This window comes from Argentina silus (assembly GCF_951799395.1).
Source record: "Argentina silus genome assembly, chromosome: 2".
Taxonomy (NCBI): domain Eukaryota; kingdom Metazoa; phylum Chordata; class Actinopteri; order Argentiniformes; family Argentinidae; genus Argentina; species Argentina silus.
The window spans coordinates 15408401-15430570 of NC_139656.1; the positions used below are offsets into that span (position 1 = coordinate 15408401).

General features: G+C 42.8%; 1 protein-coding gene across 1 annotated transcript in view; it reads left to right on the forward strand.

Annotated features, from left to right (window-relative positions):
* The window catches only part of mettl15 (methyltransferase 15, mitochondrial 12S rRNA N4-cytidine), a 47632-nt gene extending 34123 nt beyond the window's left edge, over nucleotides 1-13509 (forward strand). The window contains exons 4-6 of the mRNA XM_083665112.1: nucleotides 1544-1735; nucleotides 3404-3582; nucleotides 8887-13509. Of these exons, the coding sequence (XP_083521238.1) occupies nucleotides 1544-1735; nucleotides 3404-3582; nucleotides 8887-9302 (787 nt within the window). The 3' untranslated portion in view covers nucleotides 9303-13509. The remainder of the gene's footprint in view (nucleotides 1-1543; nucleotides 1736-3403; nucleotides 3583-8886) is intronic.
* Nucleotides 13510-22170: the final 8661 nt, after the last annotated feature.

Genomic DNA, 22170 nt, shown 5'->3' on the forward strand with positions numbered 1-22170 from the left:
AGTCCCATTGAGGTCAAAATGCTTATTTTACAAACCTGGCCTTAAGGGAGACCTGACCAGATATTATGCTTTGTCATAATTGTTTTATAATAATTGGTATGTAACACTTTTATAAGTCCCCTAAGAGCAGTTTGTGAGAAGTTTTGAATCTGCATAACTACTTGCTAGTCCACCTCCTCGCTCTCCTAGCCTACCTTACTGCCTTAGACAATGTACTGTATGAATCATGGAGGAGACCTCTGTAAGAGACTGCACCATCTGTACCAAGCCAAGTTTCTGATTAAATAAACTATACATGCAGTGAGATTGAACAGAACTTTAAAAAATGACCACACCTTGTTGGTGAAAGAAATACATCAAGAATCCTAATTGATGGCAACAATCTTAAGACAGTGAGCTGCTGAAGCCATAAACTCTCCCATAATGCCATGGGGCCTTGCGGTAGTGTATATTCTGCATCAGTATAGAGCAGGCAGAGTTTAGTTTGTCTGTCTGGAGACACTGCTCTGCTGAGGAGGAGCTGGGAGGGGGTGGAAGGGACTGGGAAGCACGTGGGTGGGGAGAATGCCTTGCTATAGATTTTTCAACAAATTAACGACTTGCACCGAATAATGAAAACTTGTAGAGCGTGGTAAAGGGAAAGCCCTGGCAGTGTGGGCGAGCTGCTCCTTCGCCCTGGGTCTCTGGAGCGTCAGTGGGTGTATAAACAGAGAGACCCCAGGGCCTGCTTGGTAACACCCCCTGGCTAAGCTGCTAGTGGGAGAGACCTTTAGCGATGGACACTGCTTTTATGTCTTATTGGCAACAGGGACTTAGTTTTTTTTAAATGTTGTTTTGTTTCGACATGTTTGAGGGGAGAAGAGGCTGGAGGAGGAGGCTGTCTGGAGCACAGAGATGCAGAAGAGATATAACTATACTCCTAGATTCGAGTCCAGGCCCCCACCCCATGTGCCCCTGCTCTGTGGCCCTATTGGCCCCACACGCTGATTGATGGTTGCTCCTCTTGTTCAGCCATCAGCCATCATCTCTGTGCTCACTGTCTGAAAAGGTCACATGAAAAATGCATGACCGTGACTAGAGGAGATTCCGCCACCTGTGTGTGAGGAAGGCTCCATGTCTTGTACTGAGCAGGCAGAGACAAGGACAGATGTGCATGGGGAGGGAGTTAAGTAAAGACTCTGTTCATCGCGGACGAACAGCAAAGAAGACGTTAACAACCAGATGGACCAGTTGTTCAGCCAACCCAATAATATTAAATGGGTTGGTTAACATAAAGAAGCAGGATAAAGGATCTAAGCTACTGAATGCTGAAAAACACACCTTTACATTTACATCAATCCATATTAGCAATGATCTTGTACTACAGTATATGAGTTCACCAGAATTACACACAGGTGGCTCATAGAAAGTCAACAATCCCTCTTCAGTATGTGCGTATTCTGACCTGTATATTCTACATGTGTTGACGCTATGTCTGCCTGTCTTGTTCCTTGTCCTGTTTTGACATTTGATAATCTGATCAGAGGTCCTCTCCCTCCCCCAGTGGCCGGGTGCAGCCGCTGCTGGGGCGCTTCAGTGAGCTGGGAGCCCTTCTGGCTGAGCTGAGCTTCAGGCCAGGCAGTGTGGATGCTGTTCTCCTTGACGCAGGCTGCTCCTCCATGCAGATGGACCGGCCCGAGAGGGGTTTCTCCCTCAGTAAGGATGGGCCTCTGGACATGAGGATGGATGCAGACAGGTGGGACCACCACACATAATCACACTACAGTACACAGGCCGGTCCTATACTCAGATATCTCTATAGATGTGTTCACAGAACACGTGTAGCCTCAATAAAGAGCGAAGATTACTACTCGCTGGTCTACCTCCCCTAAGAGGATAATAATGGTGTTTTGTCTTCATTTAAATTGTGTTCATATTTTAGAATTCATGTTCTATAAGAGGTGCAGGTATTCAAGCAGAAACAAATTCAAGGTGCGGGTACTCTTTAGCCTTCAGCCATGGCTCCTTTGATATGAAAAAGCTCAGTTTCTGTTTTCAACAGCACACAATACTGTATGTCTTGGCCCTGGCCCCACCCAGCTTGTCCCTTTCCAAATGCATGCTGGGAAATGGCATACTGTGTGGTGGCAATTGCATTTCCCTGTCACTGGCATGAAGGGAATGTCATTTAGATGAAATATGTATTCCCATAGGTTTAAACATATGCACACCGAACACAGACAAGGCCTGTAATTCATAGTCCATCAATCTCTCTATGCTGGGGGACCTTGACAGTGATTTGACATGGGCTTTTCACATTGACGGATTATGTACTGGTATCTCTAGAAAGGAATGGCAATTGTTATTGTATAATCAGTTGAATCCTGCTGTGTTAGCCAGAGACCGCGCTTTTCTGCAGCAAAATTAGTATTGATACCCACTTGATAGGATATGAGCATAACTAACCTGAGTGATTCATTAACTAATAGACCATGTTCAATAAACGAATGACTCACTCTTGCTATTGCAGATCGACAATGTATAAGGACTTCCAGACCTGTTGCTTGTGTAGTTTCCCACTGAACCTGTTATTTGATTTGTTACCAAATAGTGGGGTGAACAGTAACACGAATGCAATTTCAACCTTTTATAGGCACATACATCATACATTTTTTGACTTGTGTATGGAATTATAGCATAAATTAACTAATTTCATGTCGTCACATCATAATGATATTGACCAAGGCCGATGTGCTTATTTAAAACTGCCAAAGTTATTCAGGGCAAGGCTACATTGAAATTAGTTTTTTTTTTTCACCCTCAGTGAAAGAATTGTGAAGTGTTGCATAATTTACCATATTGTATGACAGATCTTCAGTTTCAGAGATAGCTGTGCTAATGTGAGTCTACACTGATTCAGTGGCTATGACGTGTGGAAACGCCTGCGTCCTTTGTCTGAATTGAAATGCTAAAGAGGCGTATGGTAGGATTTTAATATGCGGGAGGTCAGTATTGATTTTTCTGTGACCTAACCTTTTGCACTTGTTTTTTTCAGCACTAACTAAAAGGACGTGTGATATCTATCACACTTGCACATGGTATTGATCTATAGCTATGAAAATGCTTAGCCTCTTCAACTGTTTATTTTGGTTATTTTCAAACATTTTTTATCCATATTGTTTATGTATCTTCAAGGAGATGCATGAGAGATGCTGTAGATATGTAAACGGAAACAAAGGAACTTGCAAATATAGACATATGGCTATTCTACCAGCTAACAGTAACATTTCTCTTGTTAGTGTTTTTTTTCTTGTTGTTGTTGAAGATCTCAACCCACAACTGGGAACCATGAGTTGTTAGGCTTCGCCTCTGTCAGCGAGGACGTGACGTCAAGCAGCTTAATTGGGCTCCTCTTTGTGCGTAGGTACCCCGACATGCCCTGCGCCGCTGACGTTGTCAACGCCTTAGATCAACAGGCTCTTGCGTCCGTCCTCACCGCGTACGGGGAGGAGAGGCACGCCAGGAAAATAGCCTCTGCCATCGTGGAGGCACGCAGTGTCTACCCCATCACCCGGACTCAGCAGCTGGCCAGCGTAGTGGCAGGTACCCTCATTAATTCCCTACATCATCTTGGAGGCTCTGGGCAAAAAAAGGGAGGGAAATATTAAGCCCTGGTGTCTCCCTATGGGACCTATTTGTCCGGGAGAATCACGATGGCTCTAATCTCAAGCATCATCCTCTCCCGTCTGTGTTTTGGACGCCTTTCTCTCTCACACACCCTTCCTGATGCGATTACGATTAATAAAGAGAGAGGACAGAGCGAGAGGCGGCTGGTGTAGGGCGCGGCTCACGCTTTAACAAGAGACTGACTGCCTCTTTTCCTTTTTTTCACAATAACCTCCCGTTCCCCCCTTCCTTTTCCTTCCCTTCCTCCTCCCCTCCTTTGTTTCTTTTGATTTGTTTCCCACCCAAGCTCATTTTATACCTTCCCCCCTCCCCTCTCTCTCTTTCACACACAAACACACTCATGCCTAGATTGCTGTGGCTGGATCCACATTTTCTGTGTTGGTAATTTTTTCTAAATGTACATGTTTTTTCTTTGAGATAAGGCAAGATAGAGTGAGAGCTCTTCTCAATGGTTGTAGCGAGAAGTGGTATGTGCGTCACACAGGGAGAACAGGTGTGAGGAAGGGCAGTTGTTTGATCTCTTTTGAAGAGCAGAGCGAGTCACCACCAATGTTTATTCCAATCAATCCAAGAGGTCCTAACTCGTGTACCTCCCGGGGGTCCATGCCACGCCAGGCTGTGGCGGCTACACCGTTGCCTAGAGAAGACTGCTATGGGGCAGTGGTGGAGGGGGAAGTGGTCATTCTTATTGGAGGGGGGCAGGCAATGACGACACATTGGGGTGTAGCATTGGGGGGTGTTCAGACATCATTTGTAGGTATTTTGGACGGGTCTCTCCCCTCTCTTGCGCTTTCTCTCGCTCCCCCCCCATCACTTCCTTTCTGCAGACGCAGTTAGCTCACGGTGCAGATCTCTAAAGCCCTATAGTGACAGAGAGCGCTCCAGACTTTTGGCAGTGTTGGTGTGCAGGGCTTAATTTGAGCCAAGCTCAACATTGCCATTGCTTGTGTTTGCTACTGAAAGCCCCTTTAACTCCTCTACAAGGAGCAGTAGCCCTGTATCCTTCAATCCTAAACCCATTAGAAAAAAGTAATATAGTAATCGTAAGGTAATAAATCATTTTTTTTCTGAGTTTAATGTGTCGTACAACCAGTGAATGTAGAGTGTAAAATGTAGATATGGCATAATCCACCATTATATGATAGGGGTATTAAGAATCATTTTGGTAAAATGGCCAATCCAGTAACTGAAAAAAATACTGGTATACTTCAATTAATTTTGTGTTTGGCCCAGCCACATATACTTGCATAACACAATTATGCATATTTTTGCCTCAGTTATGGCTTCAATATATTAATTCTAAGGCAATTTCCCCCCTCCCCCAGCGCCTTCTCTCCCAGAGTCAACAATAATGCCTAATGATCCCACCCCCACTCCCTCTAGCTCGCACCCAGGCATCTATTTTGTTACAAATTAAGCAATGGTGGGATGGCTAGAGGTGGTGAAACCCCATAATGACTGGTTTCTTGGGAGTGACTCTCTCCCACACCCTCCCTCGCTGCAGCTGACTGAGGCCCTTGAATTTGCCTTTGTCGGGGCTGGCGTCCCCATCAGCTCATGCAATTGTGAATTACTATGTTGCCCCTCACATAGAAAATATATAAAAAAAATTGTAAAAACTTACAGACATCTTAATATGGAGAACTGGCCCTTTAACCCATCTAGATCCACCCCTCTCCCATTTGTATGTGACATTTGACAAAACAGCCTCTAGTGGGACAGAGTGACACATCTGTTAACCACTAAACAATGGGGATGGGTCCTCTGCAGTGCATCTTAAATAAAGTCCAGTTGGCCGTTAACACAGCAGAATGAGCAGATCGACACTTGATGTCTTGATGGACGCTGCTAGTGAGGATAACATGATTGATTACAACGGGAGTGTGTGTGTCCCATTATTCACTCATGTGATGGATGCAGTTAGTTATGGCTGTTTGCCTCCCAATAAATTCAGTGTGCCAGTGTGTTTGTAACATCTTGCACTAAATGATCCAATTTTTCTATTTACATTTTTAAGATTACGACCTGGGTGTATTGATTTTAGACAAAGCACTTTTGAGTGTTGAACAGCTTCAAAGGAGTGCCAATTTTATATTAAAGTCAAATAGAGATAAGCCAGCCTATCATCACATGATGCTTTGGCCTTGATTTCTAGCAATGTTGGCCTCTGCCAGCTAATGGCAGTCGTACAGCACAGGAGTAGTACAATCGTTTCACAATCCACAAACATTGGCTGAGACGGTTGTTTTTGCGCACAAAAACTAATAACCACGACAGCCCAGGCAGCCCAGGCCCCAGATCCATGGAGAGTTCTCAGGCAGTCACTGCAGACGTGTGCCTCAAGCCCTGACTGACAATATTTATGAGGTAACACATCGTCTAGTATGCCTCAGTACTGTTATACAGCAGGATTTATGAACTAATAACCATGCATTAGTCTTAACCACTGTTGTGCATAAACATGTAGCAGATTACCGCCTCAAAAATTATTCTTTCAGGACATTAAATTAATAATTTGGAGCTATTGAACGCAATACATTGTGAATCGTTCCACAGTGCAAACCTGCCCTCATATTGAGAAGTAATCGTTATTATGTGACTGTGAAGCAAATGCCTCACACTTGCCACCATTGCAGACACAAATCAGAGAGAAAACCTCTATCACAAATCTGAAAAGAAACAAAGAAGAGACACGAACAGCAGTTCAGTGGTATCAGGGGGCATAGAGCTAAATCCCATGACTTTAGAGAGGCACCAGAAGAAATGTTTATCATGTCAGTCTTTTAACTACAGTCACTAGGAGTAACATTGTGTTTACTGTTGATTCAATGAGTACAGTACACACTCTATGCACCGTGTGCACTAAGGATGCTCCATTGTCTCTGTGTGCCTTAAGGTCACTGGTTATTCTACCTGGTAAAGGTCATGGTGCTTGTTTTAAAAATAGTTTTTCATCGACTGCAAAGAAGGAGTTGAGTGATAGATTAGGTGATGATTAGGAGTGCTCTGTTGAGAGCTGAGACACCAAGCGCCATCAGTGGTTTGATGTCACCCTGGTTGAGTTGCATAGCATTGGACCAAGGACTATGTAGACCTTTTTTGATGCACACAAAAAGGGCATGTGTACAGGTGTGATCCCAGAAGGATGCCTGCAGGATTTGGTGTGTGTGTTTGTTTGGGAATGCTATTTGTTCATCCAGGTCAGTTGATCAATGAAGCTGTGGATGTAGGTACTAGCGTTTGTGTTGTGCTGTTTGCAATCTGTTGCAATGTGCAATGTGCCGTCTCCCCCTTTCCTCCTCTCCCTCTTCATCTCCTCAGTGTACCGCTCCGTCTCTTTCTCTCTCTCTCTCTCACTCGCTCTGTCTGTGGGACCTTTTAAAGATGAATTAGAGAGAGAGCACAACTTGGTGAGGCTGGGCCAGGGCCGCTGTGCAGGCTTAGTATTGATTGCTGGGTGAGTCACACTCAGTGCTGTTGAGTGCAGGAGGAAAGAAATGCCACATCCCTCTCTCTCTCTCTCTCTCTCTCTCTCTCTCTCTCTCTCACTTTCTTTCTCTCCTTCCCTCCCTCCTCCCCCTCCCCTCCCTCCCTCCTTCTCCCACGTACACATATGGGCTGGGCTTGACATTCATGGTGGTATTACTCTGAGCATGGGAGGCCAATATATCAGGTTGGTTACAGAGCAGCACTACAGCAGGACCTGCCATCTGGACCTCATATCTGTCAGTCAGTGCTACAGCGCTAAGAGAAGCACAGGGCAGGTCCTGCTCCTCAACCACAACAGTATTTGTGATCTGTAAAATAATGCAAAAACACATTTTGGTGCTAAAATAGATTAGGGAAGTGATACAGTGATACGAAAACCCTCTCCCGCTCTTGATCCCCATAGCAATGGTTAGATCCGTGACCACTATCGTAGCTAGGTGCAAAAATAATCCTACCCAGAAAAGATGACGCGCATAACAACAAGCAACCATTCTATGGGCATGTGGGCGGAGGGTTCTTTGAATGTTACATCCAATGAAATTGCAAGCACATTCTCCCATTGTTTTGTCCAGTACAATCCTAGCCACATCGGCTAATCTAAAATTCTCCAGACCTCCAAAGGAGGCATAAGAACAACGTGATTTGGAGGTATAGCTATGCGAGACTAGTACATGAGTAGTAGTGGTGTGTGTAATTGTAGCTCTTATGGTGCTCATTTAGTGAAATGGACAGTGGTCATGGCATGAGCAATGCTCTTTATACAGCATAGTACACTCAGAGCTCTCAAACTGAGGCAAATCATCTCCTGTCATACTGTACCTATCAACCCAACAATAAGAAAGAGCAGCGAGGAACCTTGAAAAATTAAATGGCATCGAAGAGTAGGATGGAATGAAAAACTGTGTGAAGGTCATTACACAGCCTTTGAGACCTGCTCAGTGTGAAAACGAGTCTCACAGAGAGAGAATGCAAATCTGTTCAGGTAGGCTTTGCTCCAGAGGAATAACACAGCTCTGCACAGTGAAAATGCACCTTTTATGTGATGTCATTGTTTTGATGATATTTGTTTGATTAAATATTTCCAACATTCCTTTGATATAAAGTAATACAAAAGTTGACCTTGTACAGTACATCCCAACAACTATGTGTTAATGGATAGGTAACGGTGGTACTCAAGTTGTCCTTATACCTGTGTAATAACTCTGTAATTACTCTAGTAACAACATGCATATTAAGAGTTGAGCTGCTTGTGTTATTACACAAGTGGAATGAGGACTGTTCCTTGTTCCACTTATGTAATAGCACAAACTACTAGGTAATAAACTATGTAACAACTAAATGTTAAAGGTCCAGCATGTCTTTTTTTGCGTGTTGTTTTGCAAGTTTGAAAACTTGCATATGTTATCTAATAGCGCCAAACGTGCATATCCTTGTAAACAAAGCAAACGTGAAATAGGCACATAAAGGCCAGTGTCCTACCCGACACCAGATTTTAGAAAACACCTTGTTTTGACGAAAACAGCACTCTTCACTGAACATTCTTCATCATGTGATCTTTGATGGCTACCAGTTTATCATGGCCATTTAGCACTATTTTAAAGCTAAAATCTACATACTGGACCTTTAATATAGTGTTGTTACTAAAGTAATGACAGTGCTTATACACAGCGGGTCAACGTATTGTAGTGTTACCCAAGACCTAACTAAAGTTCAGCATTTCTTTGTTTCTAGGATCATTTCCAGCCGGTGCCCTCTATGCTCGCAAAGACCGCCTCCAACGCCCCTCACACGTTGCCACCAAGACGTTTCAGGCGCTGCGTATGTTTGTCAACGATGAACTGAACGAGCTGTACACCGGTCTCCGCACCGCCCAAACTATGCTTAAACCTGGTGGCCGTCTCTGTGTGGTCACCTTCCATTCACTAGAGGACCGTTTGGTCAAGCGCTTCCTCCACGGAGACGACGTGGGTGCCCCGCCCCATCGCAGCCTCCGACAGAAAGTACAGCAGCGAGGGGCGGAGGTGGAGGAGGAGGACAGCGCTCACTGGGTCCAGCTCCAGAGAGGGGTGATCATGCCCCAGCCAGAGGACGTGCAAGAGAACCCGCGTGGACGCTCAGCCAAACTCCGGACAGCACTCAAACGATAACTTGGCCTCACCCTCCACTAAACCCAATTACAGCTTCTCTTGTTTTGACTAAACAACAGAGACACCAGGCTGGTTGCGGTCTGACACCACCATGCTGCTAATCATATCCAAACAGAGTGTGAGTGATGTCGTGAGACAGAACAAGTGCCTTGTTAGTGGTTTAACCCTGAGTTGTTAGTTTGATAACACCCACTGGTGCCCAGACCAATTATGCTGCATTAGAACTATATTGCTATCTATTACTGGCATGTTTGGACACCCACATCTCTCACACAGTCATTTAACTCTCATCCTCTTGATGTTCTCTCTTCACCTCTACACTTTTATAGTGATCCCCATATTATGTCTTCCGGCCCCAACCCATCTCTCTCCATGTTTTGGTTCTCCATCTCTGTCACTTATTAGCCTATGAAAAAATCTGATGTTGGATGTCTTATAATTTATGGTCTTGTTTTAATTCACCCCAGAAGTGGGACCTTACTCAAACATCAAAACAATATTTTTGAACAGTCATAAATAGCTTAGGGTTTTAAATGTAATGAATTGGATGCTAAACAATGGGACATCACACATGAATGTGTATTGCAAGTAGATTTACGGTGCCATCAATTGGGTATTGATGAAAATAGCTAAATATTCATGAATTTGTGTGTTCATTAGTCTGTGTTGTGCTGATGGTACTGTGTATTTATTTAATTTCATTGTATTTATTCTGGCAAGAAGAGGTGTCTTGTGTACACCTTACCAAAATGAATAAAATGAATATAAAGGCTTTTTAGACTTGGCTTAGGCTGGACTGGGCTAGATTCCAGGTCTTGTTGTAGGCCTTTACTGCATATCTCATCCCTCTTGGCCCTGCTTAATTTTCAACACTTTGTTGTGTACAATTTGCCTTTTGATCTAAGTGTTAACACTTTTGGAAATTGGGCCCAGACTTGGTGAAGAACTATAAGTAAGAGCAGCATGCACAGGGTCAATCTCAATAGTTAAAAGTGTCTTCCTCCCATCATCTCTCCTTGAGGTCAGGTGAAGGCAATTTGGAGGATGCATATACTACTGATTTACTTTTTCCTGTCCAATTATTTAATCAGTGCTGATGGAGGAGAAGAAACAAGGAGGGGACAGAGTATTTTGTTGAGAGGACATGCAGCCAGAGGGATGGAAGGCAGGCCATCTGTAGTTCTCCTTGTACTAGAAGACTTTATAGCTGTGTGTTGACACAGTTGCATACAGTAAAAGTTATGTCCTATGAGCTTCCTGTTTTGTCCCTTCATGGATCAACCCATCATGTTTTTGCTATTTTGTCTAATGAATTAATCACAACAATGTTGACTCCAACCGGTCATAACTGATGACTGTCACCCTTCAAAGGATGTAGGCACCAACTTCTCTAACTGACTGATGCCTGTATTCCCTAGCATTGAGAAAACAACTTCCTACAGTAGGTGCGTAGTACTGTACGGCATGAATCAGTAATGTCTTTAAATATCAAGTGACTCGAGCGTCACAAGTGTTGTGAATGAGAGGTTGACTGTTCCGTTCTTGAGCCTTCTCCTCCAACTGTTTAGCAGATCGGTGTTTTGATCTTGACTATTTGACTTTGTCTATTTGTAATTGCTCCATCAAGAGGATCAACACTTTTTTTTCCCTCTGCCTTGTTCTGTACACTCTAAATATACCCTTCTTGTTACCTTGGAAACTAAATGGCACAAGTAACATTTAACTGTGTCTAAATGTGTTTGCTGTTTTAATCTAGTGCGAAACGATGCTGTATCTTGCTTGGATGCCTCTCCCTTTGAGGTCAATTGACATCACACAGTTGTCATGCTTATTTGAGTCGAATCTGAAATTAGAATTGCATTTAGTCTGTTCTTCACTGACCCAATGACTCCAAGCCACTTTCTCATTTATCACTTAGATTTAGGTTTTGAATTCAAAGAAAAAATTAGAACACAGCATTTTCTCCTACAGTATGATCACTGTCTGCATAGTGTAGTATGGAATCTCTAATGCTATAAATTGCATCCATTCCAGTTTTCCTGGCTCAATATAACAGCTTGAGTACTGCAAATCTACAATATTGTGTTATAGAGCATTGATCTTCAATGTTATTGTATGTAATTGCACTGTTTGTTAACTTTCATTTCATTTCAGCTATTGATGCTGTATGAATTTGCATATTCTGGGTATTACGTGTGTGACAGGGTCTTTCAGATAACCAAGGGACTAACACCAACTCAACTTGTCTACCTCACTTGAAATTCAGCTGTGTGTAATGTACTGTACATGTGAAAATCATCAGAGTTACTCTTGTGTAGAGGGGGACGAGACAAGCGTCAGGGGGAAACATCAGTGCTTGGAAATGAGACTCACCTGCCACGGCATGTTCTCAATTACCATGGAAACAGTAGCTTAAGTAAACAGCAATTCAGACAAGTTGCTCTATTATTAAGGCCATGTATCAATCCATGTATTGAATTAGTGAGTAATGGGCAATAACTACCAGGACGTTGTTAATCAATTCACAGCAGCAGCACTGTTCTGGCGACGACTCTTAGTGAACAGACAAGATGAATAACACATACAGTATCCCTATGCACTAACAATTGTGTATCAGTTAGGTTAAGTTGCCATAGGAACAAACTCACAAACAGATTTATGAACTCACCTCAGTTCTCAGAGAAAATGTTTCAGCTGATTCTGTGACTCCACAAAGTAAAAGTCATGAAATTATGTTTTTGACTGAAAACAATTGAGTCTGGCCATTTTCTCTTTGTAAGTTGTTGGTGTTGTTTGTTGTTGTGTTCTTCATGTTTTCTACTCTGCAGGCCTCAAGAGATTCAGATAACTGCAGGCTTGACTACAGTGTACAGTATGTTCAAGAGCCTAATTACAGTATTCACATTTGCTGATATCTCCATCTGTGGAGACAAATTACAAGTCCATTCTTGATGGATCTGGATGGATACTTTCAATGATTGGAATCAAATGTTTCCACACACAAAAACGATGTAGATTGGGCAGGGACAGTTGATGAAAAATGATCACACACGTAAGCAGCCTCGCTTTACCCCATTAAGCTGGGAATCCTTCTCTCCATCTCGCACGGTTCTGGTCTGTGAATTACAATAGCTCAGGGCTGCTCATGCTAGCTAGATCAAAATTAACACACTCAGTGCATAACTCCTACCTGCTTTTGCCCGCTGTGTTTCTTTTAATGTACCAATTAAGAAATGTGAGTCAACCGAATATCTGGGCAGGTAATGAGATACATGCATGCATTCCTTCTAATTAGCCATAATTAGACACCTTTTGTCCATTATGTGAAGTCCACGTGGGCTGAGTGGAGATGGTGTGGTGGTGGGGGGTAGGCTATTTGTGGAGGTGGGGCATACATGTTGGATCCCCGCTGCAGAGTCACCTTGACAGAGAACATTCTGGTTGTCAAAACAGACTTGGAACACCTAATCCAAATCTTAGAAGGAGGGAGTTACAGTACATAGACAAAAAAAAACACACACACACACACACACACACAAATAAGAAAATGAATGAAAAATGTATTAAATGAATAAAATGCATTAATAGAAATGGCATAATCTTGTTAGGATGGGGCGTTCAGTGGCGTAGCACACTAAGGTGCATACCATATCATCGCAAGGTCCCTGGTTCGATTCCGGTCATTGACATATCCTGCATGTCATCCCTCCTCTCTCTCACCCACCCATTCTTCCTGTCAATCTCTACTCTCTCTATCCCAATAAAGCAGAAATGCCCTAAAAACATATATTTTAAAAAAAATAATCTTGTTAGGATTCAATGTGTAAGGTGCCAGTGTATGTATGTGTGTGTACTTGAATGCTAGCAGGAGACGAAAGGATAACTGAAGTAGCGTGTCTGTTTTCAAGAGGCTCACTCATAACCAGCCTGCACTGCTGTGGCTTGAGCCAAAAGTCTTCTCCAGTCAATCCCTTGCTAGGATTCGAGCCAATGGCTCACTGTTCAATAGTTTCAGAGAGTTGCTCCAGCCAATTTTTCACTATCCCAGGCCAAAGAGACATGTATCCCGGCCAATCAATCGCCACACGAGACGAAATGGACACATGTGTCAGCCAATGGCTCCCCCTCTGAGAGACAGAGATGCAATTAGGCAGCAGCCCTAAAGCTCGGATAGAGCACATTGCTAGTCAGGTAGGGACAGCGACAGTGCATCCCCCACCCCCCCCACACAACCCTTCTGCTCCCACCCCCCGCCTGTCTCTGCTGCTCCTGCTATAAAAAGATTTCTCAATGAAAAAGACTTTGAGGTCAAAGCCATTTGAATGATTTTTGTGAATGACGCAGGGGCTGTGGCTCTCAGGGGAGGCAGATCAAACCATGAAGAGGAGACAGCCATGTTTGGAGCAGAGCCGGAGTGCACAGTAGCACAGCTAGGGGCTTATGCTGTCTTTTGCTGACTTTCAATTAAAACTTAGATAAGAAAATAAAAATAAAAACTTCAATTAAAATGATGTTAATGGAGCTCTTCCCCTCCTGGGAGTGCATAACATATGTCTTGAACCAATATACCCAATCTAGCTCATTCAATGCTCTAACTAATCATAGCCCATCGATTGTATTTCCACCTTTAACAGAGTGCACCTCTCCACTTTATCACAGTGAAGAGTGAGCTGAAGTGCAGTCCTGTCTCAAGAGTATAGATGCGCTAGAGACATGTCACTGACTCTCAAGTGGACTGTAAGAATGAATTAAATTACACAGTGCTCTACTCTGCTCTCCGCCTCCCTAAAATGGTCATATCACAATCCTCAGTGTGGCCAGGCTGTGAGGAGACAGAGGTAGAGGGAGTCCCAGAGCTACAGCAGAGAAAAGCCTTGTGTGCCCACAATTGCCTGTTCTCAGTCACATCTCGCACACAGGACTCAGACATCACATGTGATAAGATGTTCAATTACTTGTATGTAGACCTATGTAAAATTGTACATTCATAAATAAAATGTGCATGCATTTTCATCCACCCCATTTCATCGAGGTTTTTATGAAGATACAGTACAACTGACCCTCTGGGCTACTTGAAAATGTTCTTACGCTTGTTTGTTAATATGAAGGCTATTCAAGTGTACTGAAGGTCTATAGTATAAACAAGTCAAGTCAAAGTTTATTGGTTTCTTCTCAACAGTGCCAATATCAGGATGTAAAAATACAATAATAACAATAGACAATAGGTGTAAGTGTAAATAAGGCAATAAGTGTAAGATACATGTTAGGCATAGTGAGGGTTAGCACTGCTTCTATAATATTTTGAGCACTCTTCTGTTTCTGAAATACATGAAATTCTAAAACAGACAATTTTCCTGCATGAGAAGTAAATCGATAGAGATTTGGAAAATAACCAATCACTTTGTAAAATAACAAAATAGTTCAGTGCTTCAGTTCAGAGGAAATCCAATTGCCAGAGAGGAGGTTTCTCTGTAGCAGGGGGTCATAACAGAGTCAGGAAACCAGGAGCTATTTGTAATCAACACCAATGAGGCAGCATACTGGATGGTGGCAGCAGAATAAAATCATCTCCCTCACAGTGGGAGTCTCTGACTCAGACCTGTGGCCGCTCCACTTCAGCTCCATTATCCTGCTAGAGGAAAATCACCTGTCTGCACTGAGACCTGTAATATTCCCTGTGGCAGTCCACGGGCTCTTACAGCGCCACCATTCCCAAAGATTGACAGCGAATTTACAGTAGGGCTGCAGACAAAATCGCCCCTTAGATAATGACAGGGTTTGTGCAGGTGTAAATGACTCCATTCCAAGCAAGCACATCCCCCAGTACACCCCCAAATTGATGCTTTCATGGCCTAGCTTGTCTCCTGGTATTGTATCAGTGTGTGCACTGTTGGTTAGGCAGATTGCTATAGCAGTGTAAAAACAAGAGTCCTGTGGTCTGTCGTTAATGGTCAGTGCATCTGTCTCTCATCGTTAGCAAGCTCTAATGCAGTTACAGTAACAGGGAGTGTGATTCCCTTTTGAACCAGGGCCAAAATGACTGTTAATGATCCCTGCTGCTGGATTGGTGGGCTGTGATGGAGCACTCAATTAGCTCATTGGTTCAGTGCATGTTCTTATGATTCCTTGACTCCCCTTTCATCATAACTGGATTAAGTGGTCCAGTACACTACCGTATGTATGCTTTACTTTAGAGTGCTAGAGGGAGCATGGTATCGAATCCAGGTATGGGTTGGTAAAAGGGTTGTAAAGGGCGTGAATATTCCTGGTAAATTTGAGCCCATTTGAGTGCAATAATAATAGTTCACATGATTTCCGAATTAATACCACTTTAGCAATTATATTCTCTAAGTTTTTCTTTTTAATCAATATGCCCAGCAGCACATCACTAACTAACACACACACACCTTTTATCTGTATACTGTAAAGTATTCCAATCACCATTGATTGTTTATTGTGTATTATATTGTTATTATTCTATTTATTTTATTCTTATCCTTGTATTTCACTGCACTGTTGAGAGGTAGCCTGTAATAAGCATTTCATTGTACTGTTTACAGCTGTATCCTGTGCATATGATAAATACACTTTGATTTGATTTGATTTGCAGTACAGTAGGCTGTGTAAATCAGTGGGAAAAATCTTAATTTATTGTATTTCAATTTTAGACTCTGAAGGAAGGGAGAGATTGGGGGGGGGGACTGCACAAATTGTGCAGGGGGTGACTGGGGCACTTTAAGAGATGCAGTATAAGACAATGATGTAATGTTTACAAAAAAATATCTAAAATGTTTTCCTAAATATTCCCTGTTTCAAGAGAAGAGGTGAGATAATGTTTGATTGAGCAATATACTTGTACATACAGTGCCCTGCATAAGTAATGGGCAGTGAAGCATTTTTTCTTCTTTTGGCCCTAACCCTATTCTACAAACGTTTGGATTTGAAATCAAACAATTACTATGCGTAAATTTGTCAGAAATCTGCCACCTCAGGCCATCACAGTGAAATTCAGTTCAAAGTTCAAAACAACAACATCCTCCCTAATAATATAGCAGGCCGTGGTTAAAACATTTCTACAAAGAAATGCAAGGCAACGCAGTGCATAGGCTACTAGTATAAGCAAGTAACAAGACAGGAGGACTACACCAGGAGACCATGCAAGACAGGAGGACTACACCAGGAGACCATGCAAGACAGGAGGACTACACCAGGAGACCATGCAAGACAGGAGGACTACACCAGGAGACCATGCAAGACAGGAGGACTACACCAGGAGACCATGCAAGACAGGAGGACTACACCAGGAGACCATGCAAGACAGGAGGACTACACCAGGAGACCATGCAAGTGATGCAGTGCATATGCTACTAGTAGGCCTTTAGGGAAGTAAGACAGGAGTCTTACTTACTCCTGACTACATCAGGAGACCAGTCCCTCAAGTGGGAATAGATTTAATTTGATTACATTTAATTTAATTTACAATCGCTGTCTGGTCCTGAAATTGCGACATGTATGCACATAACAACGAGCAATCATTCTACAGGCCTGTGGGGGAGGGATCTTGGAATATAACATCCAATCAAATTGGGGGCACATTCTCTCTTCGCTCCATCCAGTTCAATCCAAGCCATTTAATAAAAAATTCTCCAGACCTCCAAAAGAGGCATGATAATTACGTAATTTGGAGGTATGGCTACGCGAGACTAATTAATGGCAAATAATACAGTCCACCCTCAAAAGAGTTTACTAGGGATTGTTTCATTGTGAAGTGTATTATTTATATATATAGCTATAAAAAGCTATTTTTTACTTTGTGATTGAGTGGCTGACACATTCGATTTCATTTTTAAGAACCACCCCATCACTTCCAACAAAAGAAGCAACGAACGAGAGGCCTCGCCCCAAATGCAAATACAAAGTATGTGAGAACCACTCAGAAGCAGGCTTGAATATGGGCCGCTAAAATGGGTGGGAATGAGAGTGAAGAAAGTTGGGTTACTACTGCAGTGGGTGCAGCGCTCGCTGTGTACCACGTTGATCTGGCTTCAGCGAGGCTAACTACAATGCAGTCTATAAATCCATCTATTTTTAAGCCAGCAACATTATAATTCATACAAAAAATGCTGTAAATTTGATTTAAAACATAGGCGGTACACATCCTACTTCAAAACGGTTGACTACCCCCATATCCAACAGTCTCTTAGAAACTATGGGGTATCTTCTCTGATGATGCTCTGCCAGGCGTGTTCTGCAACAGTCTTTAGTTGTTGGGTTTGTTTTAAGGTCTTTTTGCCTAAAATGTTATCATCAGGAAATTAAATGCACGAAACACTACGTAAAATCTATATACAGTATTTCACTGACTGATGGTTCGTTGTGTGGTTGCCCCCTTTGGTGGGCATCAAGGCAGCCAAATGTGCCTTGCAAAAAATAAATAAACTCACTTTTCAAGTAGTATTAAGCAACCTAAGGGAATTAGCGAGCTAACTTTAGCTACAACTCAAGATTTGGTCAAAGTCAGCTTGCTAACTCCATTTACTTGCTATTTAATTTGCAAGACAAATTTCGCCATCTAACTGTCCTGACAAATTAAATGTATTACACTTGATAGCTCATGTTTGTTGGATTGTTACAAAAGATGAAGGTATGAGGGCGGGGGGGGGGGATTCTGAAAAATGGAAAATGGGACACAACGTAATACATACACAGTACATGCATCCAAAAGCCATGCATATCAATATGCATTATAATGCTATAGCTTTATGATAACTACAGCCTGCCAAGCTAGCAACATTTGCTCTCGGGCAGCTGGTAGCCTTGAAATTAGAGAGGCCGGCCAGTAGCTGGAAGGCTCTTGGTTTGTTCCCCAGAGCCAGATGTGACCCCTAACTGTTCCAGGGGCGCTGCACTGCAGGTGCATACAGTATCTACAGCAGCACTCTCCTGTAGATTCTTCCTCTACAATATCCGAAGGATACGTCCATTCCTCACGAGAGAAGCAGTACAACTCTTGGTCCAGGCACTTGTGATCTCCCGCCTTGACTACTGCAATGCACTCTTGGCCGAGCTCCCCGCCTCCACCATCAGACCTCTGCAGCTCATCCAGAATGCTGCTACCCGTCTGGTGTTCAATCTCCCAAAATTCTCCCATGTCACCCCCCTCCTCCACACCCTTCACTGGCTTCCGGTAGTAGCTCGCATCAGATTCAAGACCCTGGTACACGCCTACCGGGTGGTAAAGGGAACAGCCCCTCCCTACTTGCAAGCAATGGTCAGTCCCCAAACCCCTGCCTGATCACTCCGTTCTTCCACCTCGGCTGGCCACCTGGCACCCCGCCTCTACGAGGATGCAGCGGTTGTAGTGTTCAGTCACGGCTTTTCACTGTCTTGGTGCCCCGGTGGTGGAACGAGCTTCCCACTGCTGTCAGGACTTCAGAGTCACTACCTATCTTCCGCCGTAGACTAAAGACCCATCTCTTCAGGCTACATCTTGACTGTCCCTCCTAAAGACCTCTTCACCCCCCACTAACCCTCTATACAGTTCTTCTACTGTTAATAATACAAAATAAATGTGAAAAAAAAAAGTATTTCTTCCTTCTTCTAGCATTGTGACTGCCAAGGGCACCTGGTCCTAGCATAATTTTTTTCTTATGATGACTGATGTATCGATGATTCACTTACTTTAGACAAATGTACTTGTTGTAAGTTGCTTTGGATAAAAGCATCTGCTAAATGTAAAAAATGTAAATGTAAATATGTAAGGGATATATGTGTGTGTCTCGGAGGGGATTCCCTGTGTAATGGACAATAAAGTAGTCTTCTTCTTCTTCTTCTTCTTCTTCTTCTTCTTCTAGAATGGTCTAAGAGTGCTAGGGTAATGCTATCTGAGAACCAAGTGCTAAGGTTCAAAGAGGATTTTGTAGTTTCATGCAGATGAACTGGGGGCATTCTGAGATCTAATAGTTGTTGGCTGGATGGCTCCTGTCAGAAAGACATTTAACAAAGACAACTTTGCTTTGAGTCGAAATATGGAGGCCAAATAAACATGACCAATAAGGATCCTTTTGGACAGATGGTCATCTGTTCCTTGGCCATCACAGAACTGAGTCATAACATAAACAAACAGCTGGCCCACAGGAAATGAGCCTCCTTCCTCCAGTGAGACTTCCTCAGATTCATAACTGACACTGAGATGTATGAATCTGACTGGTCAACAAGGATCTCCACAGTTGGCCCAGCAGAGTAGAGTACGGTAGAGTAGTACTTTATTAATCCCCAAGAGGACATTCATTTTTAGCAACAGGTATATAAAGGACCCCATGTAAAAACAAACAGTGAATATAAAAACAGGGTTTAAAACGTTTTTCATAGCGTAACATTTCTTTCTCCTTAACCTGCTAGTTTTGTGTGGTCTTTAATGAATTTTTAACTCTGAATATCTCTCCTTGATCATGGTTTATTGGTCACCAAAAGTGTTTTGATCTTACTTGAAGATACCTCAAAGCTGGAACTATTTCACGATGTAAACTTCTTCCACTAACATTAAACCTACACAACAGCTCCCCCGCTCTATGGTGCCGGATGTCATGGTCCCGGAGAGCAAAACTTTCTGCTACCCGCACGTGTCTACGACATAAACCAGATGCTTCCCTCAGTCCTGGAACATGACTGGGAAGGAAAAACTGTTGTGTTTCATGTTGGGTCAAACGATATCAAACTGGACTGTTTGGAGAAACTGAAAACTGACTATATACTGTTCTCCACGACCCTTAAGGAATCAGGACTACAGCCAGTGATCTCTGGTCCACTACCCCTGCTTCGTTCAGGTGACATGAGGTTCAGCAGGCTACGGCAGCTACATCGGTGGCTTAAAGCATCCTGTAATGCCGAGGATATTCCATTTGTAGACAATTTTGACCTGTTTTAGGAGAGACCAGCATTTTTTAAGCATGAAGGAGTGCACCCAAACAGAAGAGGAGCAGGGATCCTATCTGACAATATGGAGAAGGTGTAAAAGCGGTGAAGGGACGCTAGTCCATGCCCTATTAAGGTAACCCCAATCCATTTCCCTCATACACTGCTGATAAAACCTGTTTCAGTACAGGCTACGCCTCAGGGGAGTTACCCTAGAAACACCAGACAATTTTAAAATGAGAAATGGGCTTGGACTATTACATTTAAATGCCAGAAGGTTAATAAATAAAATGGACTTCATCAACAAATGGGCTCAGCAGGCAAATCCAGACATTTTTATGATCTCTGAAAATGGCTACATTTGTCAGTGCCTGAGAATTATGTGTCCTTAAATGGCTATACCATATTTAGGACAGACAGAGAAGGGAGGGGAGGAGGTGTGGCTATTTTTGTCAACAACTGTTTTACTGCATCTGTTCTGCTATCCTCCACTGTCCCAAATCAATATGAATGTTCAGTCCTAAGTGTGTGTGTTTTGTAAATAACTCTAAACTGTCTGTGATAGGAGTGTATCACCCACCATCTGCTCATCATAGTTCCCTTGACAACTTAGCTGCATTTCTATCCTCCTATGTACATTCTGAAGTAGTAATAATAGGTGATTTTAGTCTAGACTGGTAAAATCAAACACTTATGTGATGGTTTACAACTATGACAGTTAATCTCAAAACCAACACAGCCTAACTTGAAGAATCCAGATAAATCCACCCTGCTAGACATCATCCTAACAAATAGGCCTTATAAATATATAGCCAGTGGTGTTTTTGCTAATGACATCAGCGTCCGATAGCCTGTATTAGAGGTGAAAGAATAAAAAGTCTGTCCACGCTTCCTTACAAAAAGACATTCTAAACATTTTAGCAAGCAAGGTTTTTTACATTGTTCGAAAAACAGCCTCAGTAGCTGACTGGCAGGTTTTCAGACAACTGAGAAATAGATGCACCTCATAAATTAAGAAAGCTATATCAAGCTACTTCCTAAGTGCTATCTCAGATTCTGCTGGTGATCCTACAAAATCTTGGAAAACAATTTAACGCCCTGAAGCGCGGAAATTCCTCTTTATCCTTACCAAAATACATTTTGTCAGACTCTGGCCTCATTACAGACAAAATTGAGGATCAATTTAAAAGTAATGCCTTTAATCAGCATTTTATCTCGGCAGACTTTTTATTTGAGAGAAATGGTGGTTTGGATGACCTTGGCCCAGCCCCCAGTTGGCTCGATGGGAGATCAGTCAACTACTAGCGAATCTTTGTTTTCATTTCAACCATTTTCTACTTGTGATGTACTAGATGCCCTGCTTAAAATTGACATCAAATATGATCTGCTTGATCCAGGCCTATTGCAGCTTTTGGTCCCCATGATTGCGGAGTCACTGACACATATTTTTAATCTGACTGTTATCTCAGGTGCTATCCCCAAGGTTTGGAAGTGCTTCCACTCCATAAAGGTGGTGACCCCTCCGACCAAGATAACTACCACCCAATATCCAAGCTATCTTGCCTTTCCAAAGTATTAGAGTCCCGGTCAACTTCCAGCTAAGAACCTTTTTATCTTCCCAGTCTATTCTAAATGTGCACCAATCTGGCTTTAGACCTGGTCATTGCACAGTCTCAGCTGCTACGCTTGTCTTAGATGATGTGTTATTTAAAGATCTCTCCAAGGCATTCAATACGGTCGACCATTACCTACTCATTCAGAGGTTGTCTGAAATACGCCTGGATCAGGCTTCATGTAGATGGTTTGACAATGAGTTAACGGACAGAACGCAGTGTCTTAACTGATTGTTCAGTCGGGACACTTAAGTCGTTAGTGTAAATTGGTTTAATGAAATTAGATTTGGCGTAAAGGATGGCTCCACTCTGATATAGCTCTCCACTTAAATTAAACAACA